A 21447-nucleotide genomic window follows, 5' to 3' on the forward strand; every position below is an offset into this window, starting at 1 on the left:
TTAGTCTGTGGCAATGGAAGATACATAGCATTACAGTAATTATTGCAAACATCTGTATCGCTGTTACGCATTATTTTGGACTGCTGCTGCATAGTTCTGTTTTCCTTTATTTATTGGTTAAGATGGCAAATAACAATGCAACAAATTCTTGGAATTATAAGGAATTGCAAAAGGTTACACATATAGTGGGGGCAAGTTATAAATGCCATTTAGCATTGAGTACGTGTATTTTTCTCCTGAGAAATTGATAGAAATTTGAAATTCATTAAAAACTGAAATAAGTGGGAATATAACGGCTCCGAGGAAGGGCCATGAAGCGAGTCGGTTGACCTAACTGATGAACAGAGGGGACTTTGGGCTCTTTGTCGCTCATCAGGGCAGAGGTGCCCGACAAAAGACGGTTCCCAGAACCTTGTGCTGCAGAGGAGGGCTGTGAGCGCATTTTAATGCTCCCCGTCTCACCAGCCCCAACCCCAGCTCCCACAGCTGTTGGATTCTGTAATTTTGATTCACATTAAATCGTTCCGTTGCAGCCGGCAGGACGATCCAAGAGCCGCGGGCTCCCGCGTCAGGAGCTGGTTGAATCACTCTGTTACAGCCGCGATGTCCGAGCTCTGCCAGCCGTCGAGGCTGAGGAATAAACTCCCCACATTGATGCAGTGGTCAGCTGGAGGTTTTGCCTGTTGTTAAGCATAATTATATAGAATTTAGGTTCTAGCTTCAACAGTAAAGATCAAACTCTTGTCAAGCCTGTTTAAGACAAATTTTCTTTGGGTGTAGTAATAAAATCTACTGTTTGGGCATTCTTAATGGTGATTTTTATCTGATGTGGTCTACTAGGAATTTTACTGAGCCCCCTTAGTGTCCATGGGGCTAGGAAGATTTCTCCCACTAGCAGTCAACAACAGATTCAAGCATCTGAGTTTCTTACTCTTCTTTCTGCTTTTGTAAAGTAATATTTCAATGATCTGTGAACCAGAAAAAAACCCATCTGGGCTGGTTTGTCCTGAGGCCCAAGTCTGCAAAGAGGACTTGGTCTTGAAAGTCTCTCTTTGGAATACGATTGTGTCTGAATGCTCAGGCTGTCCAGCTCAGTAATGTGCATTTACGTATGTAAAACAATCCTGTGTGTTCACAGCTTTTCTCTATAGTGCTGCTTGTTTCCTGAAAATAGCCTTTTCACTGGTGGTTTGGTGGTTTTTTTCAAGGGTCCTCTTGAAATATCTAAAGAAGAAAAGAACCCAGAGATGCTTTTGGTATTATGGGAATAACCCTGATGAGTCTTGGAATTTCATCATTGGAGAAGCTTCTTTGACAAAAGAAGCTCAACTTTTAAGTGTCGAAAACTAAAATGACTTTGAAAATATGAACAATCAGCTCAATAATAGGAAAAATGCCAAATCACGCCTGCTGTTGAAGTGTGGTAGAAGGCGAGCAGGGATGCTCAGTGCCTAGCGGTTTGCTTTATGCAATTTTTAGAAGACTGATGAATTTCCAACTCATTAAGTTCTAGATCATTTGGAAAAGGCAGGGACATGCATGGGTAGTATTGATTCACTGCTCTGCTTAGGCACCCTTTCCTTTGCCGAGTTTCCCAAACAGATAAAATGAAGGAGGGGAATTCCTAACAAATGCCGGCTGCCCTGTGGCTTGCAAATGAACTTCTCTGTTGTAGGGGAAAAAAAGTGTACTGGATTGGTTTTACATACTGAAAATTGTCATTACATGTGAATGTCTGGTTACAAGATATTATTTTGCTGTAAACTGAAGGCAAAGACTGTGAAAAGGTAAGTAAGGGAAAGAGCCAGCCCCGAAGCGACCTCACACCACGTTCAGAGCGTGAGTTTGCCGCCTGGTCGCAGCAGGATTCTCTGATGCCTGAACCCTACTAGACGTAAATACGCTCGTTGGTCCTTCCCTCCGAAAACAATGGCTGTGTTCATTACAGCCGTCGTGTATTAGACTTTCCTAAAGACATCACGCTTAAAAAATCCCATTCATACAGCGGCAGAGTGACCGACCGCCGCAGGCTGAGCTAGTAGGCTACGCGGGCACGGACAGTAGCAACCCTGCAGCGACTCCAGTGCGAAATAAAGCTTTAAAAAGCTGAAAACAAGGATGTCAGTGATGGGGCTGGAGTTCACGCAGCCTGCGTGAGCTTTCTCATGACACCCTTAGCCCCTCTTCCAGCTCACCTTTCCCACCCCGTGACTCCAGTGCTCTCCAGCGGGTCTTCCGCGGGGTCAGGCCCTTCCCTGGTGCTGGCCCACGCTGGCTCATCTCGACTTTTTGGCAGGTAGTTGCCCTTCCTTAGGCTCGGCAACCCCCGACTCACACGGCTGTCCCGACATGCGGGATTCCTGTCCCGAGGGGGCCGGGGGCGGCACCGGCGCAGCGCAGCGGGGCGACCGCCAGGGGGCGCCCAAGTGCCGCGCAGCCGGAGCGGCGCGGCCGGGGCCGGGTGGCGGGAGGGGACGGGACCGGGGCCGCGGGGAACGGGGTGGGGGGGGGGGGGAACAGGGGCCAGGTGAGAGGCCGGAGCTCGTCCTGCAACCGTCAGCGTCAAGGAGAGGAGGGAGGGGACGAAATGAGGGACAGTTTACCTCAGGCAAGCTGTTTATCAGGCCCTGACTCCTGAAATCGGGCGTGTTTTTGGTCCCCCTCCCTGCCCGCGGCCGCAGGGGCTCTGGCCACCCGGGGGGATGGGACAGAAGCCCCCCTGGACCTCTGCCCACTTCGTTCCCGCAAGCTGCAGGCTGCCACGGGCTCCCAGGTTAGAGACAGATGTAGGGTATGGAACCTGGGCGGGCACCCAAACTTTTCTTTCCTCCCCTTCTGCAGCTCTGCTGCTGGCACCCACCACAGAGCCCTCCCGCCGCCCACCCCGCCTGGCAGGCCAGGCCCCGGCAGAGTCGGTTCTGGTGGCACGGGAGAGCTGGAAGAGCCCGCACCAGCGCCGGCACCGCCAGCCAGCTCCTTCCCGGTAAGGTCACCGGCTGCCCTGCAGAAACCAGTGCTCACGAATGTTCGTAGCACATCTTCAAAGCATCACCCGTTCCCAAGGCCTCCTGGAGACAAAGGTTATCTTCAGAATGCTCTGGGCTGAATTTCTGGCCACCCTTTTCCCCAGGAACCTTGTGCCTGGCTGGATGCGTGCCTGTCCCGTGATGGAGCTCCCACCGGCCCCTGGGAGCGGGTACCTGGCCCCTGCCTGCGTGAGGTCTGCCTGGGAACCATCACCTCGCGCTTGAGATGGGATTACAACATCAACGGTGTGCATCGGTCAGCCTCATTTTTGAACTTCCTCGCAGGATGGGTTTCACAAGCGTACGTTAGTTTGTGTTTCAGCTGTTGCTGTAGATACTGTAGCTTCTGTCTGTGCATGTTTTCTTGTTTTTCTCATCTTTCTACGGTCTTACAGACGTAAAAACTGAAGGAGCACATAAGTTCAGGGTTTCCAAAGGAAACTGTGGTCTGAGACATGCAAAGAAATGTCAGTGGCAGAGAGTTATACTTGTGGTTAGTAACTGTTTATTTGTTTTGCTAAGTAGAAGCAGGTGTTACAGAAGAGTCAGGGTATTTGGGGAAAGAGGCAGAAGGGTTGCATTGCTCACATGCGTTGGGGGTTGAAAACCTTCTAGCCAGTATTAACTGTATTGTTTTTAAATACAAGCAGCAGAATGCAGTGGAGAGAGAGAATGATTTTGCTTTAGTCTTTCAACATTAAGATTAAAATCTTTCAACTTTCTTGTTCGTTTTCATTTAATGTGTTACATCTTGAAGACCTTACTATCAAGGAATGCATGAAGGTGATAGCAGAACAGTGGCAGGAACCCAAATGTGTTCACCAAAACCCCTACAAGCATTCAAGGACAGCCGCAAGTGGTTATTAGATTGCCTTGATGTGCTGCAGGACTAAAGCATATAAGCAGAGTGTATAGTATATGCAGAGAAAAGCTCAGGTATTTAAAGGGTTACTTTCTGTCATTTACTATGGACTATTTTAAAATTTACTGTCTGACAAGAAACTACCAGTGCACTAAAAATTCTTCACTGAAAAGCTAATGTTTGTATCATCTCTTGGCTGACACTGGTTGCTAACGTGGTGCTACAGTATTTGGTCTCTGCTGATGCCACGTGTATCCAGGAAGGTTTGTCTTCATCACTCTTGGAACACTTCTTTTCTAAACAGGGTCTGGGGTGTGCTGTATCCCACACAGCTGCAGGCGACTCGTGCGGTTCAATTCTTTGTATTTCATAAGACTAATAAGGAAATTGCAGGAGCGAGCGTCCCTATGTAGAAGTAAAAGGGTGTGTGCAGGTGAAAGAGGCAGCTATGAAGGAACACCTGAGTTTTGGGGTACTGGCACTACATGGGGAGAGGCAGTCCGTGAGTACGCGATGCGTGCTGTCCCGAAAGGGAGTCTCCAAGTACCAGGATTTGTCCATAGCGTGGGTTCCAAGGAGAGGAGCGAAGTCCAGTTGCATCTAAGAGTTTGCATGAAGATCAAGAGAAGATGCCTTGAACTTTTATCCAGGTTATTTGCGTAGTTTCTCTTTTCTTTTTTTTTTTTTAAATCAAGTTCACAGATTTAATTGGCGCTTTGTGCAAGAGGTTTAATTTCCTGTGTCAGGATGTTATTTTTAATTACTGTGACCAGGATTTGGTTAGGCTTCCGTTTTTCTTTACATCACCCAGGTAGGATGCTTCCTCCTCTGTGCTGGTAAATTGACTCTCTTGTACCAGGGCCCCAAATCAGGCTGATGGGGGAGAGTTCCCACTGGGCACAATTTTCAGGATTAATTTTTGCTCTCTGCCTCACAAGTCTACTTGTGTGCTCCCTTCCTGGTCTTACACACTGTGAGCAATCAAATTATCTAAAGTGTGTGAATTATCTGCTATTAAAAGGACACACCAGAGTGCATCTATATATATTTTAAAAATTACTTTTTTGAAACAGAATCACTTATATATTTATTGCTGTTGTTTCCTTGCTCATTAAAATTGAATTTGACATAAATATATAGTTTATGCCCAGTTATCACTTTACAAACTGTTAACTGACCAGTTTGGTCCCCTCTGCTGCACTGAAGATGCTTTTTACCAAGGAGAAATCCAACACAAAGGTCAGGCTGCGAGAACAGTGTCTAGTCCTTGAAGACAAACACTGAGGTTGAAATTCTTGTCTCATTCAAAGCTGTGCAAAAGAGATTGAATAAAAATCTTTGAGATGTGAAGATGCCAGGGTAGATCTCGGAAGGGTAGGGGTTGTCTCAATGAAAACATTTTATGAACTGAACTTTGAACGTGGTTTTGTATTTAAATATTTGGGTGACCTATTTGCATCAGGATTTGCTCTAACTGCTGTTGAGGGAGCAGGTTTCCACCTTCTCTTTTCTGAGTGTTCTTGATTGCAATATTGGAAGAAGCTGTGAATGGCTCAGACTCCTTACCGGTGGAGGCAGGAGAACAGCCAGCAAAAGGGAGAAGAAACACCTTTATGCCTCCAGACTCCTTTCCAGGTACAGTTTATTTAATGTATTTTATTTCCAGCAGAGCACGGGGAATTGTGTGAGTTACTGAAGGAGGGAAAGTCTTGCAAGGCTGGCGGGGTTTCTGCGCAGGCGAGGGTGGACACGAGTGTTGCTGGACCTGCGGTTCGGGATTTTCAAGCTGCGATGGTGCGAGGGCAGGGACGAAACCCCTGGCTGGGTTACGCACGGCCAATGTTTGTTCAGAAAAGGGGCCGCGTTTCGCCAACGGCAAGCAAACGACTGCGCGTCCTTGTTGAGCGAGGGCTTGCTGGAGGTCGGGGAGCAGATTCCTCCCGTGGTAATGAACAGATGAGGGGGTGGGATGTCTCCCGTCTCGTGCCCGCTCTCGCCCACGGGGGATTGCCGGGGGGGGGGGATCCCTTTGCTGCGGGGCGGTGGGGTGACCGCCTCAGCTGGACTCCCCAGCCCGCGCTCCTCCCCTCAGCGTGGACGAGGACGGGGAGGAGCGGGGCTCCCGTGGTCACGCTGCGACGGGGAAGATTAAAACATGGCAGGCAGCTCTGCGCCGTGAGTGCACAGGCTTTCACTTCGGGCTTTTCTGACTGCGCTGGGGGCGGGGGAGAGGAAGAACCAGGCTTCGTGCTGGCTTTCCCTGGCAGCGCCGAACTACTCGGTGTTCTTAGCCTGGTGGGACCAGTTGGCAGGAGCTCATCCCAGTGGTATGGGAGGCCTGCAGCACCCGATAGTGCTTCGGGGTGTCCCGGAGCGGGGCGGGGGAACAAGGCTGTGTGTGGCTGATGCTGATAAGCCGTCCTTGCTGCGTTCTGGGGTGCGCGAGGGAGGAAGACGCAGGCGCACGGGGTGTTTGGTGGCTGTTATTCGGTACGGGGAGGGCGAGCTCGGAGCTTGCACCCGAGGCCTAGGGCTGCAGCAGGAGGAGGGGAAGGGAGTGATTTCATGGTGGCCAGGGAGCCCTGCGGTGTGGGGGAAGGAGCTGGCTTCTCTGGAGGTTCAGCTCCAAGCAGGGCACAGGGCTGTTGTTCCACACATGTTTTCCAATTTCCAGTTTCCTAGCGTGCGCGTTGCAATATTTGGTGGAGGCTGGCTCGTCCCCCAGCACTTCTTTCAGAGGAGCAGCAGAGGTGCATCCCGTCCTGCATCCGCGGGGATGCATCCTGTCCCACGGCGAGGCTGGCTTCTGGTGCTGGGATGCGGAGGGCACCCTGCCCTGCTCTTCCCTCCTCTCTGCACAAACCAGAACCTGCTTTCACACCTGGTACGAGTTCTCTAGGAGACAGCAATGTGGGAATGTCCAGGTGTCGTTAATTGTTAATTGCTACGCTAGCTCCTTGCCTGTGGATGCTGCGTCTTGAGTTGAAGTGGCCACATGTCTCGAGGTGTCCTTAAGTCACTGCTGCGCTCCGGCTGCCAGAGCTGGCTCCAGCCAGGACACACAGCCGCTGTGTAGTCGCTGTCAGCAGAGCAAAGCAGGGATGCAGACTTGTGAGGGAAAGGGTTTGGGTAACTTTGTTCAAGTGCTGTGCCTGGGAGCGGATAAAAGGCTTGGTTTGTCCAAGCAGCGGTGTCAGAATCAGACCTTGCCACGTGTCTTCCTATCCTTCAGGCGATCTGCGCGTCCATCACTGCATTATTTAGTCATTAATCTACAGTCAGTGTATACCCACTGTAGGAAACCTTCCCCGCCATCACACACGGCACGGAGGCGGAGCGGGGGCCACGAGTATGGGCTGCCAAGCTGGGGGTTAGGGGCATCGTGAGGGGAGCTGACCCTGTTCGCTCGGTCCCCCGGGGCAGCGGGTTAGGAGGATGCTCAGCTTAGGCAGGAGCATCGCCCTGGTACTGTGCATGGGCAGCAGCGGGAATGGAAAGCCTCCCCTCAGCTTCTCTCTTCACTAGTGATTTTGGGTCTTTGTCTCATTTCACAACATCTGAAAAAAAAAAAAAAAAATACCAGCCACACCAACAGCAAAATGCAAAAGCCTTGATGTGCTTGAAGTGCTTAAAACACCTGATTTTGATAACTTCCCATAGCACAAGCGCAAGCTGGTGGAGATTAAAGCGAATTAGCGGAGCGGAGAGGCAGGACTGTGGGTACCAGCGTTGCTGGGGAGAGCAGTTCGCTGAAGCAGTTCGCACAGGGTTCGCACAGGTTCGCTCAGCACCCCGCTTTGCCGTCGCCTGACTCAGTCTCGCTGCTGCTGAGGCTCTTTGGGGCTGGTTTGGGCCGTTCCTCTGCCAGGCTGACTGCGGCAAGCAGCCGGCAGCGGATAAAGTAGAAAAAGACGTTCACGACATTAATGAAAGCTTTGACAAAAAGGAAGCGAGGGAAACTATTGTCTCGTCGGCCTTATTCTCATAATGTCTGCGTGTAATAAGTCTTTTGGTTATGCTTGTGGCTTCTGTGACAAAGCAGTGATTTAGGGGGCTGTCTTTACAGAGGCAGAGCTGCTCACACGGGCCAAAAGGCTGGTGAGTAATATTTTACCACAAATTGTTGTAACTGGAGCTTGACAACGGCAGTAGGAAGGAGGGTGGGGGTTTGCATTTGATTTATTCGATGACTTACTGCAATTTGCAAGAGCGAGCTTTATGCTAGCGAAGCCATGAATTTGCAAATCCTGCAAGTAAAAGTTTATGTGAGTGAAACCAGGGAGAGGAAAACTCTGTGTTTTGCTGCCAGGATCCCCAGAGGTCGCCTGGTTCAGCGGGAGGCAAGCATGCATCGCGGCTACAAACCGGCTTCTCAAACTGACGGCATCGTGGGATGCCCGGGAGCCTTTCCTGCGCATTGCCAGCGCGGTATGCCAGTGGGAACCAGGGGTCCCATCTTTTGGTGTGGACATCAAGTATAGAATAACTCTTCTGGGCAGCAGTGCTTTCTCTCTCAGCCTTCAAACCAAACAGAAGTTAAAGGGATCTTTCCCTAAACCCCACCTGTGAAGCATCTTGAAGATGAGCTTTAAAGAGGGAGGGAGGAAGGCTGCTGCTTGGGCTTGCATCACTGTGAAAATTCAGGTCATGTTTACTACGGGCAGCTGGAAAATGATGATCTCAGATGCTAACAAGTAACATATGAAGGGAAGCGTTAAAACATTTGAGCTGTTTTGTAAGCACCTACTTTACTTTTTTCCAAAACCAATTTAGCTATTCTTAAAGATTCATTTGTCCCCTTAAGCACATGATGTCAGCTTATCTAAAATAAGTGAAAAAGAACAAGAGGTTGCCCTTCCTTTTAATTCTAAATGGAAAAATGGTTTTGTCGTCTTTGGGTTTTTTTTTTTAAAGACCCCGAAACAACAAACAAACCCACTGTACAGCTTCCTTTCTGCTTCAGAAAGGACAGATACCTACGGTCTGAGGGCTTTTTGTGCTTCTGCAAGCTGACCTTGTGTAATTTCCTTATTTACATTTGGCTGGCACCAGCCTCATTGACTACAAGAGTTTATACAAGCACTTTTGAGAGGAATACCAAGGCTTGCAGAAGTGAGTTCTGCCCCACCTTGTTTACTGATACAAAGTAGATATACAATGCTACTGAGTAAAAATAAGTATTCTTACCCTATTTTGTTCTGGGGCAATTGATTTAAACCAGGAGGGAAAAATTACTCAAAGTTGTTGCTGTGCAGGGAAACATCTGATAATGTTACAGTTTTATGTGCTTTTATTTATGTGAACAGTGTGTAGCCTTTGTAATGTGTTTTTTTTTTTGGGGGGGGGGGGGGGGGGAGAAGCATGTTTTTGAGGAAGCTGTTGCAAATAATGTTTGTTTGCTGCTGTAATTGAGCCAGTCAAATTTGGAGACAGATCAGCTTCCTGGGACTTTGGTATTTGCATTAAGTCTGCGCCACTTGCATGCACAATCACCTCTGTTCTAGGACTTCTGCAACCAAAATGAAAACAAATTGCATTTAATACATATCAGTGGCATGATGATTCCTTCAACAAGTAGTTCATTTGCAAATCTAATACATGCATTGATATTTGGAATTAAGCAGCATGGCGGCATTACTTCTTGTAGGGTTTCGTGATGCTAGGAGTTATGGGCTAAGCTGGGAAGGGGGTATCTCAGCTGGTGTAAAAAGAAAGAAGATTTGAAGGAGAGAAAATTGCCCTTTAGTGCGACTATCCTGCTATTTAGTAGCTTGATTTCTGATACGTGAGCCGCCTAGCCTGGCACAGAGAAAGTATTCTGCAATTCAGAGATGATAAAATAATTACATGATTGCGTGCTTCTTGAAGACACGAGGATAATGTTCCTAAGTGGCACCAATTCAGTTACCACTCAGAAGAAAAGGCTCCTTCTAATCAGGCCTCCCCGGGTAAGGGTTTGCAAGAGTACCCTTGAGGTCAGCTCTAATCTACCAGCTTCCAAGCAACTCATTTAAAAGAGCATAAGATTGCCCAATTCGCAGGGTAAACACGCTACTTCAGGCTGAGGAACCGGCGTGTGACAGCCATGCTGCCGAGAGCCCTTCGGGGAAGGGAAGTAGTGGCCGGACCCTGCAACAACCCTGCGGGAGGGATGAAGGCTGACCCAGCTTCATCCGAGGGATGGAGAAGAGGGAGAGGAGAAAAGTTTCTTCACTTTCTTTATTTTAAAAAAGAAAAAAAAAGAGAGAGAAAAAAAGGAAAAAAAAAAAAAAGAAAAAGTTTATTGCAAAACTCAGTGTTTTAGAGTATTTCCAGAGTCCACTAGGTACATTACAAACAAATCAGTAAATCCTGCTTTGAACACATTAAAGCCTGCTTCTGGGTCTTCTGCGCCCGCACACACACATACTCACTCGCTCCCCTGCTCGTGCCGCGACACAGACAGGAACAGAAACGTACTGTGAGGTCAGTGACAAACATATTATTTGATCTGTATTGGAAATTGTTGTAAAAATAAAATTAAATTACAGTAGAACCTCGCAAATCTGCAGAACAGGGAGCTTCCACACACACGCAAAACCTGGAGGCCTTATTCCACTTCCAAGCAGAGTTGTAATAGCAAAGTGCTGTAGTGAGGTCTCATATCACAAAGACTTCAATAATCTTACAATTATAGTCTACAGAACATTTACCAAAATGCTTGAAGTATCATAAATTAACAATAAATAAAAAGTACATCTTAATGCAACATCGTTATTTGTTCATTTACTCACCGATTCACAAAACTCTAGTTCTCTGTAAGGGGTCTTCCAGTCCTGGGTGCAACACAGCGAGGTTCTGCTGGCCGTGATAAAGTGCTGAGGCAGAGGAAGGACACGAGACCGCAGGTCTCGGGCAGTGAGGATGAATTGCTCTAGCCACTTGGTTGCAAGAATGCCTGTTTCCTTTCTTTCTTTTTTTTTTTTTTTTTTTTTTGTTGGACAACTAAGACAGAAAAACAAATCAAGCACCTTCCTAAAAAGAGGTGTGTTTGTTTTGTGGTTGGTTTTTTTTTTTGTTTGTTTTTTGTTTTTTTTTGCAGATTGTCCCACATTTCTATGGCTGGTAAAATACAGACAGGTCAGCATAGCAGTTAATGTATGATGCCACTTCCACTTAAATACACAGAAATGTTGGTTTGGCTTTTTTCCAAACCAAAACAGACTTGTTTTGTTTGTCCCCCTGAGTTGCCTAGAGGCGTTAAGATGCATATAGGTGGGATAAGCAAGCTTGTGTCACCGTGAGTAGGAATCTCTCCCATTAAGACTAAATGAACAGCTAGTACGTTGTCTTTTATCATTCCCTTCACTGTGCACAGGCTCCAGTTCATGTCTCACTGAAGTCAGCAGCAAAAAAAAAAAACCCACAAAAAACCCAAAAACCCCCTCTTGCTGACTTTGGGGGAGCAGGGAGAGCTGGGGAAGGGGGTAACAGCTCAGACCAGCCACCCTGTGCCCCTGGGTTTGGCAGATGCGGGGAGCAGACTGCGCGGGGCTGGGTAACACGGGGGTTTCCACGTTCATGCAGTGATGGGGCAAAGATTTCCTTGTGCACCTGTAAGTGAAGGTTTTGGGTACATTAAGACATATTGGGCCAAACCCTCCCTGCAGGAGAGCAGGGACCTGCAGCAGAGCTAGGTCCGTTGACACCAGCTGAGGCCCTTATGGAAGGAGATGCTGGATCTGTAGGTTTGTTTGGTTTTTTTTTTTTTTCCTTTTTAAATAACAACTGGGTTACCTAAGACCTACCTATTAAAAACAGCTACACTCTATGCTGTAAGAGTAAGTTTCCCAACAATTTCACAAGCTAGCAATACAAGATAGGTATTGAAGAGATTGATGTAAAGACAGCTTTCCATTGTGCAAAAGATTATTTTTCCTCTCCAGTTATTTAAGCTAACCTCCTTTAACAATCTTAGAATAAATTAATAAATACTAGTTAAATTAGAAACAGTACATCAGATCTGACTATCAATAGAAAACAGTTCTAAGGATACCAATTGGGAGAAGAAAAATGATCTTATGAAATATGTGCAGTAATAACTGGCCATAAAGACATATGGAGCCTCCAATTTCCCAGCATTTGTGATGTTCAAGTTAATTAGAAGAACATTAGCAATGGTTTAAGTCAGCTATCTAGCCTAGCGTCCTCCTCAAGTCTAAAACATGAGTCCATATTCTTCCAGAAGAAGATTCAGTTGGCTACTAGTAGTGTACGAAATGCTCGTCTCCAGTTCGTATCATCGGTTTCTTGTCTGCGTAGAATTTGTGGTAGGGGATGGGTGAGGACAGTCAGAGGCTGAGCTGCTTCTGCTGTTGTTGTTTGCAGTTTTTCTGGGATCAGTCGAACCTTTACCTATGCTTGTTATAAGGAAAGCAGGAGTGTGCATCACATCTTCATGCTAGACAGAAGTTATTCTTATGTGGCTATCTGTATTTTCTATGGAGCTTTCCATTGTTGGTTAAAAAAGTTCTTTCTAATAATTAAAAAAAAAAGTTGTTGGTAGCAACTGTTCACATTTAAAATTTCACATTCCCTTTAGAATGTAGTTTTAAAACGTGGAGCAGAGCTGATGTTTTCCCAAGTCTTACGCCGAGTACATTATATGGAGAAGGAACAGCTTCTTTTATGCCACACCGTCACAGCCTTTTCCTGAATTTTCTGCTTTTCCAATATCCATTTCAATAAAGTCATCTGGTAAGTCTGGTACGACCTCCGCCGCGCTCTCCTCCGCGCACTGCTGCTGGCGGTGGCACAGCCCGGCCTTGCACGGTCTCACCAGGGACAGAAACACAGCACCCAGGACCATGCCAGCAGCACAGGAGTAAAAGGCTGAGCTGTAGTTCTGTGTCGTATCCACTAAGACACCTACGGAAAACCCATTTACAGCAGTTAGCCACAACCGACTCCCCCTCTCCCTTGCCCATCCATCCCTCCTAGAGGATTTTTAATCCAGGTACCACTGCATCATTTTATGTGCAATCAAGAGATACTCAATGGCAAACAGATACTACCTTAAAAAAAAGGAAAAACCTTGTGTTCAGGGGTATGGAGTGTCATCTTCAGGCAAGTCAGAACCCTTCGGGCACGGCAGGGACACTAAGCCTGAGATGCATCAGGCATCTATTTATTAGGATAGAGTCTTCACCTTTCTGCAGCGTATGGCAGAAACACATGCACAGCGAAAGCGATTCGTTTCTGCTGTTCACTAGAGCCTGAAGTGATGCCAGTTTTAGGCTTCTAACAGGAGCAGGGTAGCACTGCAGTATTTTCCTTCACTCTGAGGTTCCTCAGTGGAGGCTGCCTCATCTGTGGGACTCTGCAGAGCTGCATTGCAGCAGTCTTCTGGCTCCGAGAGCTTCCCAATACTAGTTGCAGGGCTTTTAGGATAGTACTATGATTAGCGCTGCTGGAACACTTTCTAGACAGAGATCAGCACCAACAGCTGTCAAACATACCAAAAAAAACCCCCAAAGATGAAAGTTTTAGAGTTACCTGCAAGGGGTGGTCCAGCCAACCCAGCTAAGCTTTGAATGAAGACGTAGACTCCAGCCGCAGAAGACATTTTTGCAATGCCAACCACGTCGTCTTCTGCCAGGAGGGGAATATGCGTGCCCGCTACCGTTCCAAGCATGAACCCAAAAAATATGCTACATGTCATCAAGCCCCAGAATTCAGAGGCAAAAGGGAAGGCAAACAGCGCTACAGACAGCAGAACAACGCAGATGAGTTCGATGTAGATCTTGCGGATAGGCTTTTTGTTGAGAACCCAGCCAGCTGAAATTCTTCCAAAGACCTCTGCGATTGCCATGGCTGACAGTATGTATGCAGAGTGGTCTTTGCTGATGCCAAGGCTGAGACTCAGGGGAATGATGTAGAGGGAAGGAGCGAAGAAGCCCAGGGTAGCGAACAGGCCAAAGAATGCATAACAGATAAAGCTATAGTCTCTCATCACAGAGAAGTCCAGTAGTTTGGTTTTTGGTTCTGGAGGGGTGCTGTTATTTTCAACAAGTATCTGTACATGTTCCTTTGGTTCGTCACTTTTCGGCTCTGCTTTGGTGTTTCCAGGCACATTGCTGGGTGAGGTAGTTATTTCTACTCCTGAGTCTATGGACTCTATTGAGGTGCGCGTTTGCTCGTTTTCAAGCATATACTTTGTCTCCGTGGGCTCTTCTGGAGGCTGCACTTTCACTTCTTCTTGCTCTTTGATGATAATGGGTCGCAGCAGTGATCCACAGACGACGATGCTTAGCTGTAGCACCCCAACAGAAAGGAGGCTGTATCTCCAGCCAATCTGCTCCTTCAAGGCAGTAATTGCTGAGGGAAGAGGGCAGAAGAAGAAAGCGTAACTAGAAAAGCCTGGCGTTACACCAAGGAGCTATCTGAATTTACAGCTAGGGAAGTGAAGCTTCATCCCTGGAAGGTCCCAAGCACCTCAGCTCTCGCAGAGGCTGAGCAGCGGTCCCTCCTGCCCAGGGCCACCCAGGGGTCTGGCACCCACGTTCCTCCCGTCAGCTGCAGCGGACAAGAGCTAGAGGTTGCATTTAACATCTGGCTAGCAGAAGCTACCCTCTAGGTAGCTGCTTTTGAGGTCCCAGCGAGTTTGGGATGCCCAAGGATGAAGGTGGTGTTATTTTTAGTGAACGAAAGCAAACTCAACATTTGAGTTTCCTCTCTCAGCCGACCCCACCCTGAAACCAGCTGCTGGAGGAAGTCTTTTAGCTCTACTCAAAGGTGCATGTCACTGCCTAATGACGAGCCTTCATTTGCAATCAAAGCAGCTTTGCAATGGGTATTACCTGAAAGCAAGCATGCACAGCAGAAGACCACCTGAACTGCAGAGGACGGGTGATGACAGGGACACACTGCCTGGGGACAGGTCCCCAAAAGGCTGGAGCAGCTCAGCAACCCGTGCTAAGCACAAGCCCACTAACCTTTAGGAGCAGTTATGTGTACTGTGTGTGTTTTAAATAGCTGAAGTTTCTCGGTCTTATTTTTAGCCTGCTAGATCTATATAGGGAACCCGACGGGCTGCGTATCAGCTAGGCACGTCCTGCTCCACGGCTCAGGCATCATTAGACCAGAATCTAGGATTACTTGTAAACCTGCCTGCAGGGCAGGAGTGCCACGGGCACGTGAGCAACCACCTGTGGGCTTTAGCAGCTCATGGGAAGGTCCACGAGCACCAACTCGATATCACTGGCCTTTGCCTCCCATTTGCTTGGGAAAAGGATCGGAGCAGCCTCGTGCTTTAGGCATGTGCGTATGAACTCACAGCATTGGGGCACTGTACCTGGTGCAAAGGAGAAGACAGCAAAACATTCCCCTGTAGATGCCACTGCTGTGACCAGCGAACGTCTTTTGTCAAAATACTGTGATAAAATGGTGACAGTCGGGAGGAAAGAGAGGCAGTATCCAAGGCCTGTGAATAAATGCCAAAAATTGCCATAACAACAAGTAAGGGAGGGGGAAACACCGATGCAAGAACACGTTAAGTCAGCTTTCCCAGTGGCGAGATTACAGTAGAATTTCGGCCAACTCAGCAAGTCACCCTGGAAGAAAATCATTGGGGAAACCAGAATGTTATTTTTTTTTAAATTGGGGGGGGGGGGGAATAAAATTAAAAAAAAAAAAAAAAAAAAAAAAAAAAAGAAAAACCAAAACAAGAGACCCAACCCCCCAAACCTGCTAGATAATGCCTTCTGTTCCCCAACAGCCAGTGGGGTCCAGTTTGAGGACCTCATCTGCTTAAAGAGTTTGAGCCTGTAGCAATTGCTCCCCTAAGCAAGGCAAGCTCCCGGCCATGGATGTGAGCAGGACACCCAAGCCAGACTGCAGAGGGGGAAAAAGTATCAGAAAAAAAAAAGAAAAGAAAAAAAAAAAGAGAGAGAGGTTAGAGGATTTAATGCCATGAACAGCTTTCATCTCCCCAGCGATTCCAATCAGAAGCAATCGGTACAGCTGCGCTAGCGCAGTGGTCTGCGGGACCAAGTCCCAAGGTGGTCCCCAAGGTGACAACAGGGCAGAAAGCCAAGCCTTGAGCCTTCATCACCTCTACCGGGAGGACAAGGTCAGCTCAGAAGGGGCAGCAGCGTTTCTCAAGCACTCCCAGTGTTGTGGGGAGTAAAACCCCCCCAGCCAGAACCACGTTTGCGGGAAGCCGCAGGAGAGAGCAAAGCGTTCAGCAGGTACAGGAGTAAGACGACTCACCAGAGATGACGCCAATGGAGACATACATGTCCACAACGGTGCGGGCGAAGGAGGCAATGACCATGCCGGTGCTGATCAGCACCCCTCCAGCCATCACCACGAAGCGGTGACCAAAGCGATTGCTGAGGACCGTCGACAGAGGAGCTGGATGGGTGGGAGAGGAAGAGACCCATGGTCAACACCCAAAGTCAGCAACTTCACCAGCTACCCTCTCCTTCCGAGGCTCTTCTTGTCCCCCTGCCCAGGTCCCCGTGACATGCCACCTCCCCTGCCAGCTGGCCTCACGCAGCAGAACATCACCCTGGAGCCATCCTTGGAGCACCGCACAGCTCACGGCATTTAGGATGTGCTAAATAAAAAAAAAAAAAAAATCACCAGAAGAGACTAAGATGGGTGCGCGGCAGCCTGGGACAAACCTGCAGCAACATCCGCAGACACCAGTGGATTTCGGTGCGGCTCAAGTTATTTCTAATCCTTTTCACTACAGAGTTTGGTTGCAAAACTCTTGTTTTCCCCCCTTGCTGATGAGAGCTGAACGGCTGGGCCAGGCTCGGTGACACAGACCGTGTCCCTCTACCACGCAGAAGGACACGACTTGGGGCTCAAAGGGACTGCCGGGCAGAGACAGACATTTCTTGGTATTTCAGGAGCATGCAGCCTTTGGGCTTTATGGCTGTTATTTATAACAGCACCATTAGAGACATAAAAGTCACAGGTACCAGGTCCTCGTATGCTGAGTCAGCAGTACAACTGCCCCTTGTATTCGTGCTGAACGCTTGCTACTCTTACCTGTGAAGGTCTGTACAAACACGCATATGGATATTATCCAGGATATTCTGCTGTTGGTTTCGTCAAAGCTTTCCATCAGGTCATTAAAAAAGACGCCAAACGATTTTATAATGCCGTATGTTAGAGCCTCCACAAAGAAGAAAGCAAAAGCAATTGTCCAACCCCATCCTCCGTCAGGCACTTTAGTATAAACATTTGGAGCAGTGCACGGCATTTTTACAGCTTTGACAGTCATTTTTGATCTGGAAAAGAGGGGAGAAAGAGCCAGGCATCAGTTTAAGATGAATTTTGCTGAAAGAGGCACGGCCTAGCAGCTGTAACATCCCTAAAGCACCACTAGCCAATCCCTGTGCCGCCAAGGGATTAAATGCAGGAGTTGGGCTGAAGTTTCTGCCTTTGTCACCTCACGGGGCTCGTTTCTGCTGGTGCCCTTTGAGCCTGGGACCAGAAACCCTCCGCTCAGCACCCGGGCGAGCCGTTCCCATCAGCAAAACCCAGCGCGCCCGGGAGCCGTCATCTGTATTTTGGTGCGTGGGGGTGGATGGATGCGGTTCGTGAAAGATCCGCCGCGGGACCCAGCGTGGGCTGGTGGAACCGCAGGAACTCCCCAGGGAGCACCCATCCTCCCCATCGCACCCTCCTGCCCGGTGACAACCTCGATACCACCCATTTTGCTGCAGGGTCGCTTGACGAAACGACGTACCGTTGCACCCTGCGGTATCCTAAAGCCACCGAGCAGCCGCTGGCACTTGGGGTGACGGTAACAACTTGGGAACCTGCCCGTTCCCCAAAATGGCTGCACCAGGGCTGCCCACAACGCTGTGACCCAGCAACGGCAGTGTGGGGGGGGGGGTAGGGACATTCCATCTGCCACCAGCTCCCTGTGCTGTCCCCTGCAGCCCTTGGGGTCACCGACACCCCTCCTCCAAGGGCAGGAGGAGGCTGAACCCTAAAGGCTGCTGGGGATCACCCCATAAAGCACAGTGCTGGGGTGGCATCTCTTCAGCCCTGCTCCGTGTCACCTGGGGACGGGGGGGGGGGGGGGCTGTGGATGCGCAGGGGCAGGTTTTTTTGTCCCGCACGGGGCTCTCCTCGCCAAACCCGAGCACCGCCACACCTGCACGGCGAGGTGGAGGGGGGACACACAGTCCTGGGGTCAAAGCCCTGGCATGGCTCCCAGTGGCCACCCTGGGAGGGGACCCATGAGGTGGCCGTGGGCAGCCACCCCCGGGCGCTGCTGGCCCCCCACCCCACGGGCTGCCTCGGGCCCCACGCCGGCAGCGTCCCGGGCACGGCGTGAACCTGCGGCTCTTGCGGGCGGCACGTTTCCTCCCTGCTCCGCCGTCCCCAGCAGCCACCAGGCATTTCCCTCCTCCATTTTATACTCTAGATCATCAGCGTGACTTTCTCGGCAGAGGAAGCCAGAGCGACTCCGGCAACGCTTCGCCATCCCACTGGGGAACTTCTCACGGGAGGACCAGGCGAGTGCGTGTGTGTGTGTGTGTGTGTTCCCGGTGACACGGGCACCGGCACCCACCGGAGACCCGTGAGCAGCCCCACGGGAGCCTGGCTGGGGTGGGTGATGCAGGGGGCCACCCAATGGGTCCCCCTTAGCTGGGTGAAGAGGGGTTGGGGGGGTGTCTCAGCACCCCACTGACGCCTCTGCGGTGCTGCATGGTGGGTCGAGGCTGGTGCACGGCTCCCGTGGGGGCTTTTTCTGCCGAGGGATGGAGCGAGGCGTGGGCTCCGGCATCCCTCCGGTGCTGCCCGCACCCAGGCTCTGCTGCAGCCCAGGCAGGGTGAGGGGCAGCGGGCAGGACCACCGCCGTGTTGCCCAGGCGGGAGTTGAGCCTCTGCCCAAAGTTTGTGGGAAGTGCCTGGATACCCCCCCGAGAAAGGCAACGGGGCTGCAATGAATTCCTGTGTCACTGCACAAGGAATGGGGGGAGATTAGATTAGAAGGAAGCACGCTATTTAGAAGCAGGGGGAAAAAAAAAAAGGCAACCTAAAAAAAAAAAAAACAAACCCCAAACCTTGGCGTACATTACGTACATTTAAAAATTAAAAGAAATTACGATAAGGAAAAAAAATAAAATTAAAATGCCGGAGCTCACCCCCCCCCCCTTCCCTGCATCACTTTCCGAACATTTCAGACCTGATTTCTGCATCGCCACCGCCGCACCGGCTCCTCGGCGGGCGCCGGGGCCGCCAGCTAAAAATAAAGGGATGCGGAAAAAAAAAAAAAAAAAAAAAAAAAAGGGAGGGTAGGGGGAAAGCACCAAAAAAAAAAAAAAAAGCAGGGAAAAAAAAAATAAGCCAAACAAAATAAACAAAGAAAAAAAAGCCAAACAAAGCTTCCTCCCCCCCCCCCAAAATCCCCGGGCAGGAGCCCACTCACCGGGCGGCGCTGGGTGCTGCGGCGGGGCTAAGGGCTGCCCATGGCCGGCAACCGGGCAACCGAGCCTCGGTGGCGGCGAGAGAAAGAAGAAGAAGAGGAGGCGGCGGCGGCGGGCCCCGCCGGGCCTCCGGCCGGCTGCCTGCTCTCCCGCTGCCCGCGGCGGCGGCGGCTGTTGTGCCGTTCTCTCCCAGCCCCTTATATACCGGCTGGAGCCGGTCTCCGCCGGCGGCTCCGCAGCGCCATGTGCGCGCCCGGGCCCCGGCTCGCCCCAGCGGCGGCGCCGGCAACCGCGTGTAACGGCGGAGGGGCGGCGCTGGCGGCGGGGGGGGGGGGGGGAGCTGCCCACCTCTTTCTCCACCCCCCCCTCCCCGCTATTCCCATTTTTTTTTTTTCCCAACACCCCCCCCCCCCCCCCCCCTTTCTCCCGGGCCGGCACCTGCCGGAGCGGTGCGGGCTTTGCTTTTTTCTCATTCCCCGGTAAGCGTTGCGAGCCCCGCGGGGGTGGGCGGCCGAGGCTGGAGCGGAGCCGGGCACGGCAGGTCTCTGCCGGTTCGACCCGAGCACGGAGCCGTGGGCAGCCCGTAATGCCGGTGCTGCTTTCTGTGAGAAGCACCGGGAGCCGGTTTTTTGGTGAAAAGCACCGGGAGACGGTTTGGGTGTCCCCAAAAATCCTCCCCCCCCTCTTTTCTCCTAACCGCTCTGGTTCGGTGCCGAAGTTTCACGCCCTTTGTTTGCAGAAAAAAAGGCCTGGGATCTCCTTATGGCAAAGGGATGAAGTGGTGGGATGAAGTTGGGATGCGAGCGATGGGGTTAGCCCCTCACGCTTTCCGGCCTTTTCGGGATTCAGCCGCCTAACCTCCCTTTCTCACCCCCCAGCAGCGGGATGATGCAGTGGCGGGAGCATCCCGGATTGGGGCTCGCAGCAGAGCCGCCAGCCACCATCCCGTTTGCCGGATGAGATGCTGGGGACGGGACGGGATGATGCAGAGACGGGACGGGGCCGAGCGCATGTTTCTGAGGATGCCGGCGTTGCGGGCAGCGCGCGTTGCGTTTTTAGGGGGAAACATCTCCTTTCTGTAGGGAACTTGAAAAGTAGCAGCTTTGGAGTCAAGCTGGAAGCAGGAGAGACTGACTCACCACCTATATGGATGTGGGAAGGGAGCAGGGGGGGATCAGACATCTGACACGGAGAGCACGGGGCAGGGGTCCTTCCCAGCAATGCCCACCAAAGCAGGATAGAGCTAAAGCAATGGGCGCTTTAGAGTTTCCTGTAAATTTCCCCGAAATCGGTAAAAAAGAGGACAAAACCGACAGCGCTGCGTTTCCCGGCTCGCTGTGCCACAGTCACTGTGCTACCGCCGCGTCCGAGTGCTGGCCTCAACGCGCTGGGCGCGGACAGACGCTGCCGGGGAGGTTTTGGAGCCTCGCACCGTTCCTCGGGGCTTGTGGGCGAGTGACTTTTGCCCACAGGTCATAGCAGAGGTGGTGACCAGACCCCTCCTCGCCTGCCCTCCCGTGCTGGCCCAGGACCCCACTACAGTTTGTTGGGTTAAAGTGGAACCTGGCGATTCTGGTTCATACCCCTGGAAAAACTACCCGGGTTAAAATGTTGCCTCAGCGCCTCACCCATCAGCACAGGCTGCTGCGTTCGATTTGGCAGGAGCCCCTTTCTCTGGGTTTTCTTTTTTTTTTTTTTTTTTTTTTTTTGGTCACAGCGGGAGTTGGTAGTGGGACGGTGCAGGCAGCAAGGGCAAAGTTCTGCAAACTTCTGACAAATGAGGCAAATGAACTATTGCTTTCGCTCGGTAACTTCGAGAAAGCTGCCACTGATTTCTCGTGGCAATGCTGGTCCAATGGCCGCTGCCTCCAGCAAGCTGCTGATGCTCTTTGCCCTCGCAGGGAGGTTTCGGCAGCTTCACCCCTCACAGTCCCATCCTAAAGAAGCTTAAATCCAGGCGCTGGGCCATGGGGAGCGATGGGGACTGTGCCTTGCGTATCCTTGGGGAGCCTCGTATCGCCCCATCCTGCAGGAAACCCTCTCCTCCGAGGGGTTCTGCCTTTCGGGGGTACGGGTAAAGGGCGACCACCTCGTCTGGCCTCTACCCCGTTACACAAGGTTTTTC

General features: G+C 50.6%; 2 protein-coding genes across 6 annotated transcripts in view; one reads left to right on the top strand and one right to left on the bottom strand.

The window, feature by feature from the left end:
• Positions 1-2521: 2521 nt before the first annotated feature.
• Positions 2522-21447, top strand: part of ARSG (arylsulfatase G) — a 44192-nt gene continuing 25266 nt past the window's right edge. For all 3 annotated transcript variants that reach the window (XM_049813543.1, XM_049813544.1, XM_049813545.1), the window contains exon 1: positions 2522-6063. The gene's annotated coding sequence lies outside the window, so the exon portion shown is untranslated. The remainder of the gene's footprint in view (positions 6064-21447) is intronic.
• Positions 10150-19494, bottom strand: SLC16A6 (solute carrier family 16 member 6). 3 transcript variants are annotated; one of them, XM_049813550.1, is made up of 6 exons: positions 19325-19494; positions 16927-17168; positions 16138-16281; positions 15221-15349; positions 13423-14244; positions 10150-12795 (listed from the first exon to the last, which is right to left on the bottom strand). In XM_049813550.1, the coding sequence occupies exons 2-6, from the start codon at positions 17159-17161 to the stop codon at positions 12554-12556; spliced, it is 1572 nt and encodes a 523-aa protein (XP_049669507.1). In that variant the 5' UTR covers positions 17162-17168; positions 19325-19494; the 3' UTR covers positions 10150-12553. The 3 variants fall into 3 exon arrangements, with proteins under 3 accessions (XP_049669507.1, XP_049669506.1, XP_049669505.1); XM_049813549.1 differs by lacking the exon at positions 19325-19494 and having other exon boundaries at positions 16138-16486; positions 16927-17017; XM_049813548.1 differs by lacking the exons at positions 16927-17168; positions 19325-19494 and having other exon boundaries at positions 15221-15479; positions 16138-16241.

The sequence above is a fragment of the Accipiter gentilis genome, chromosome 10 (genome assembly GCF_929443795.1).
Source record: "Accipiter gentilis chromosome 10, bAccGen1.1, whole genome shotgun sequence".
Lineage (NCBI taxonomy): Eukaryota > Metazoa > Chordata > Aves > Accipitriformes > Accipitridae > Astur > Astur gentilis.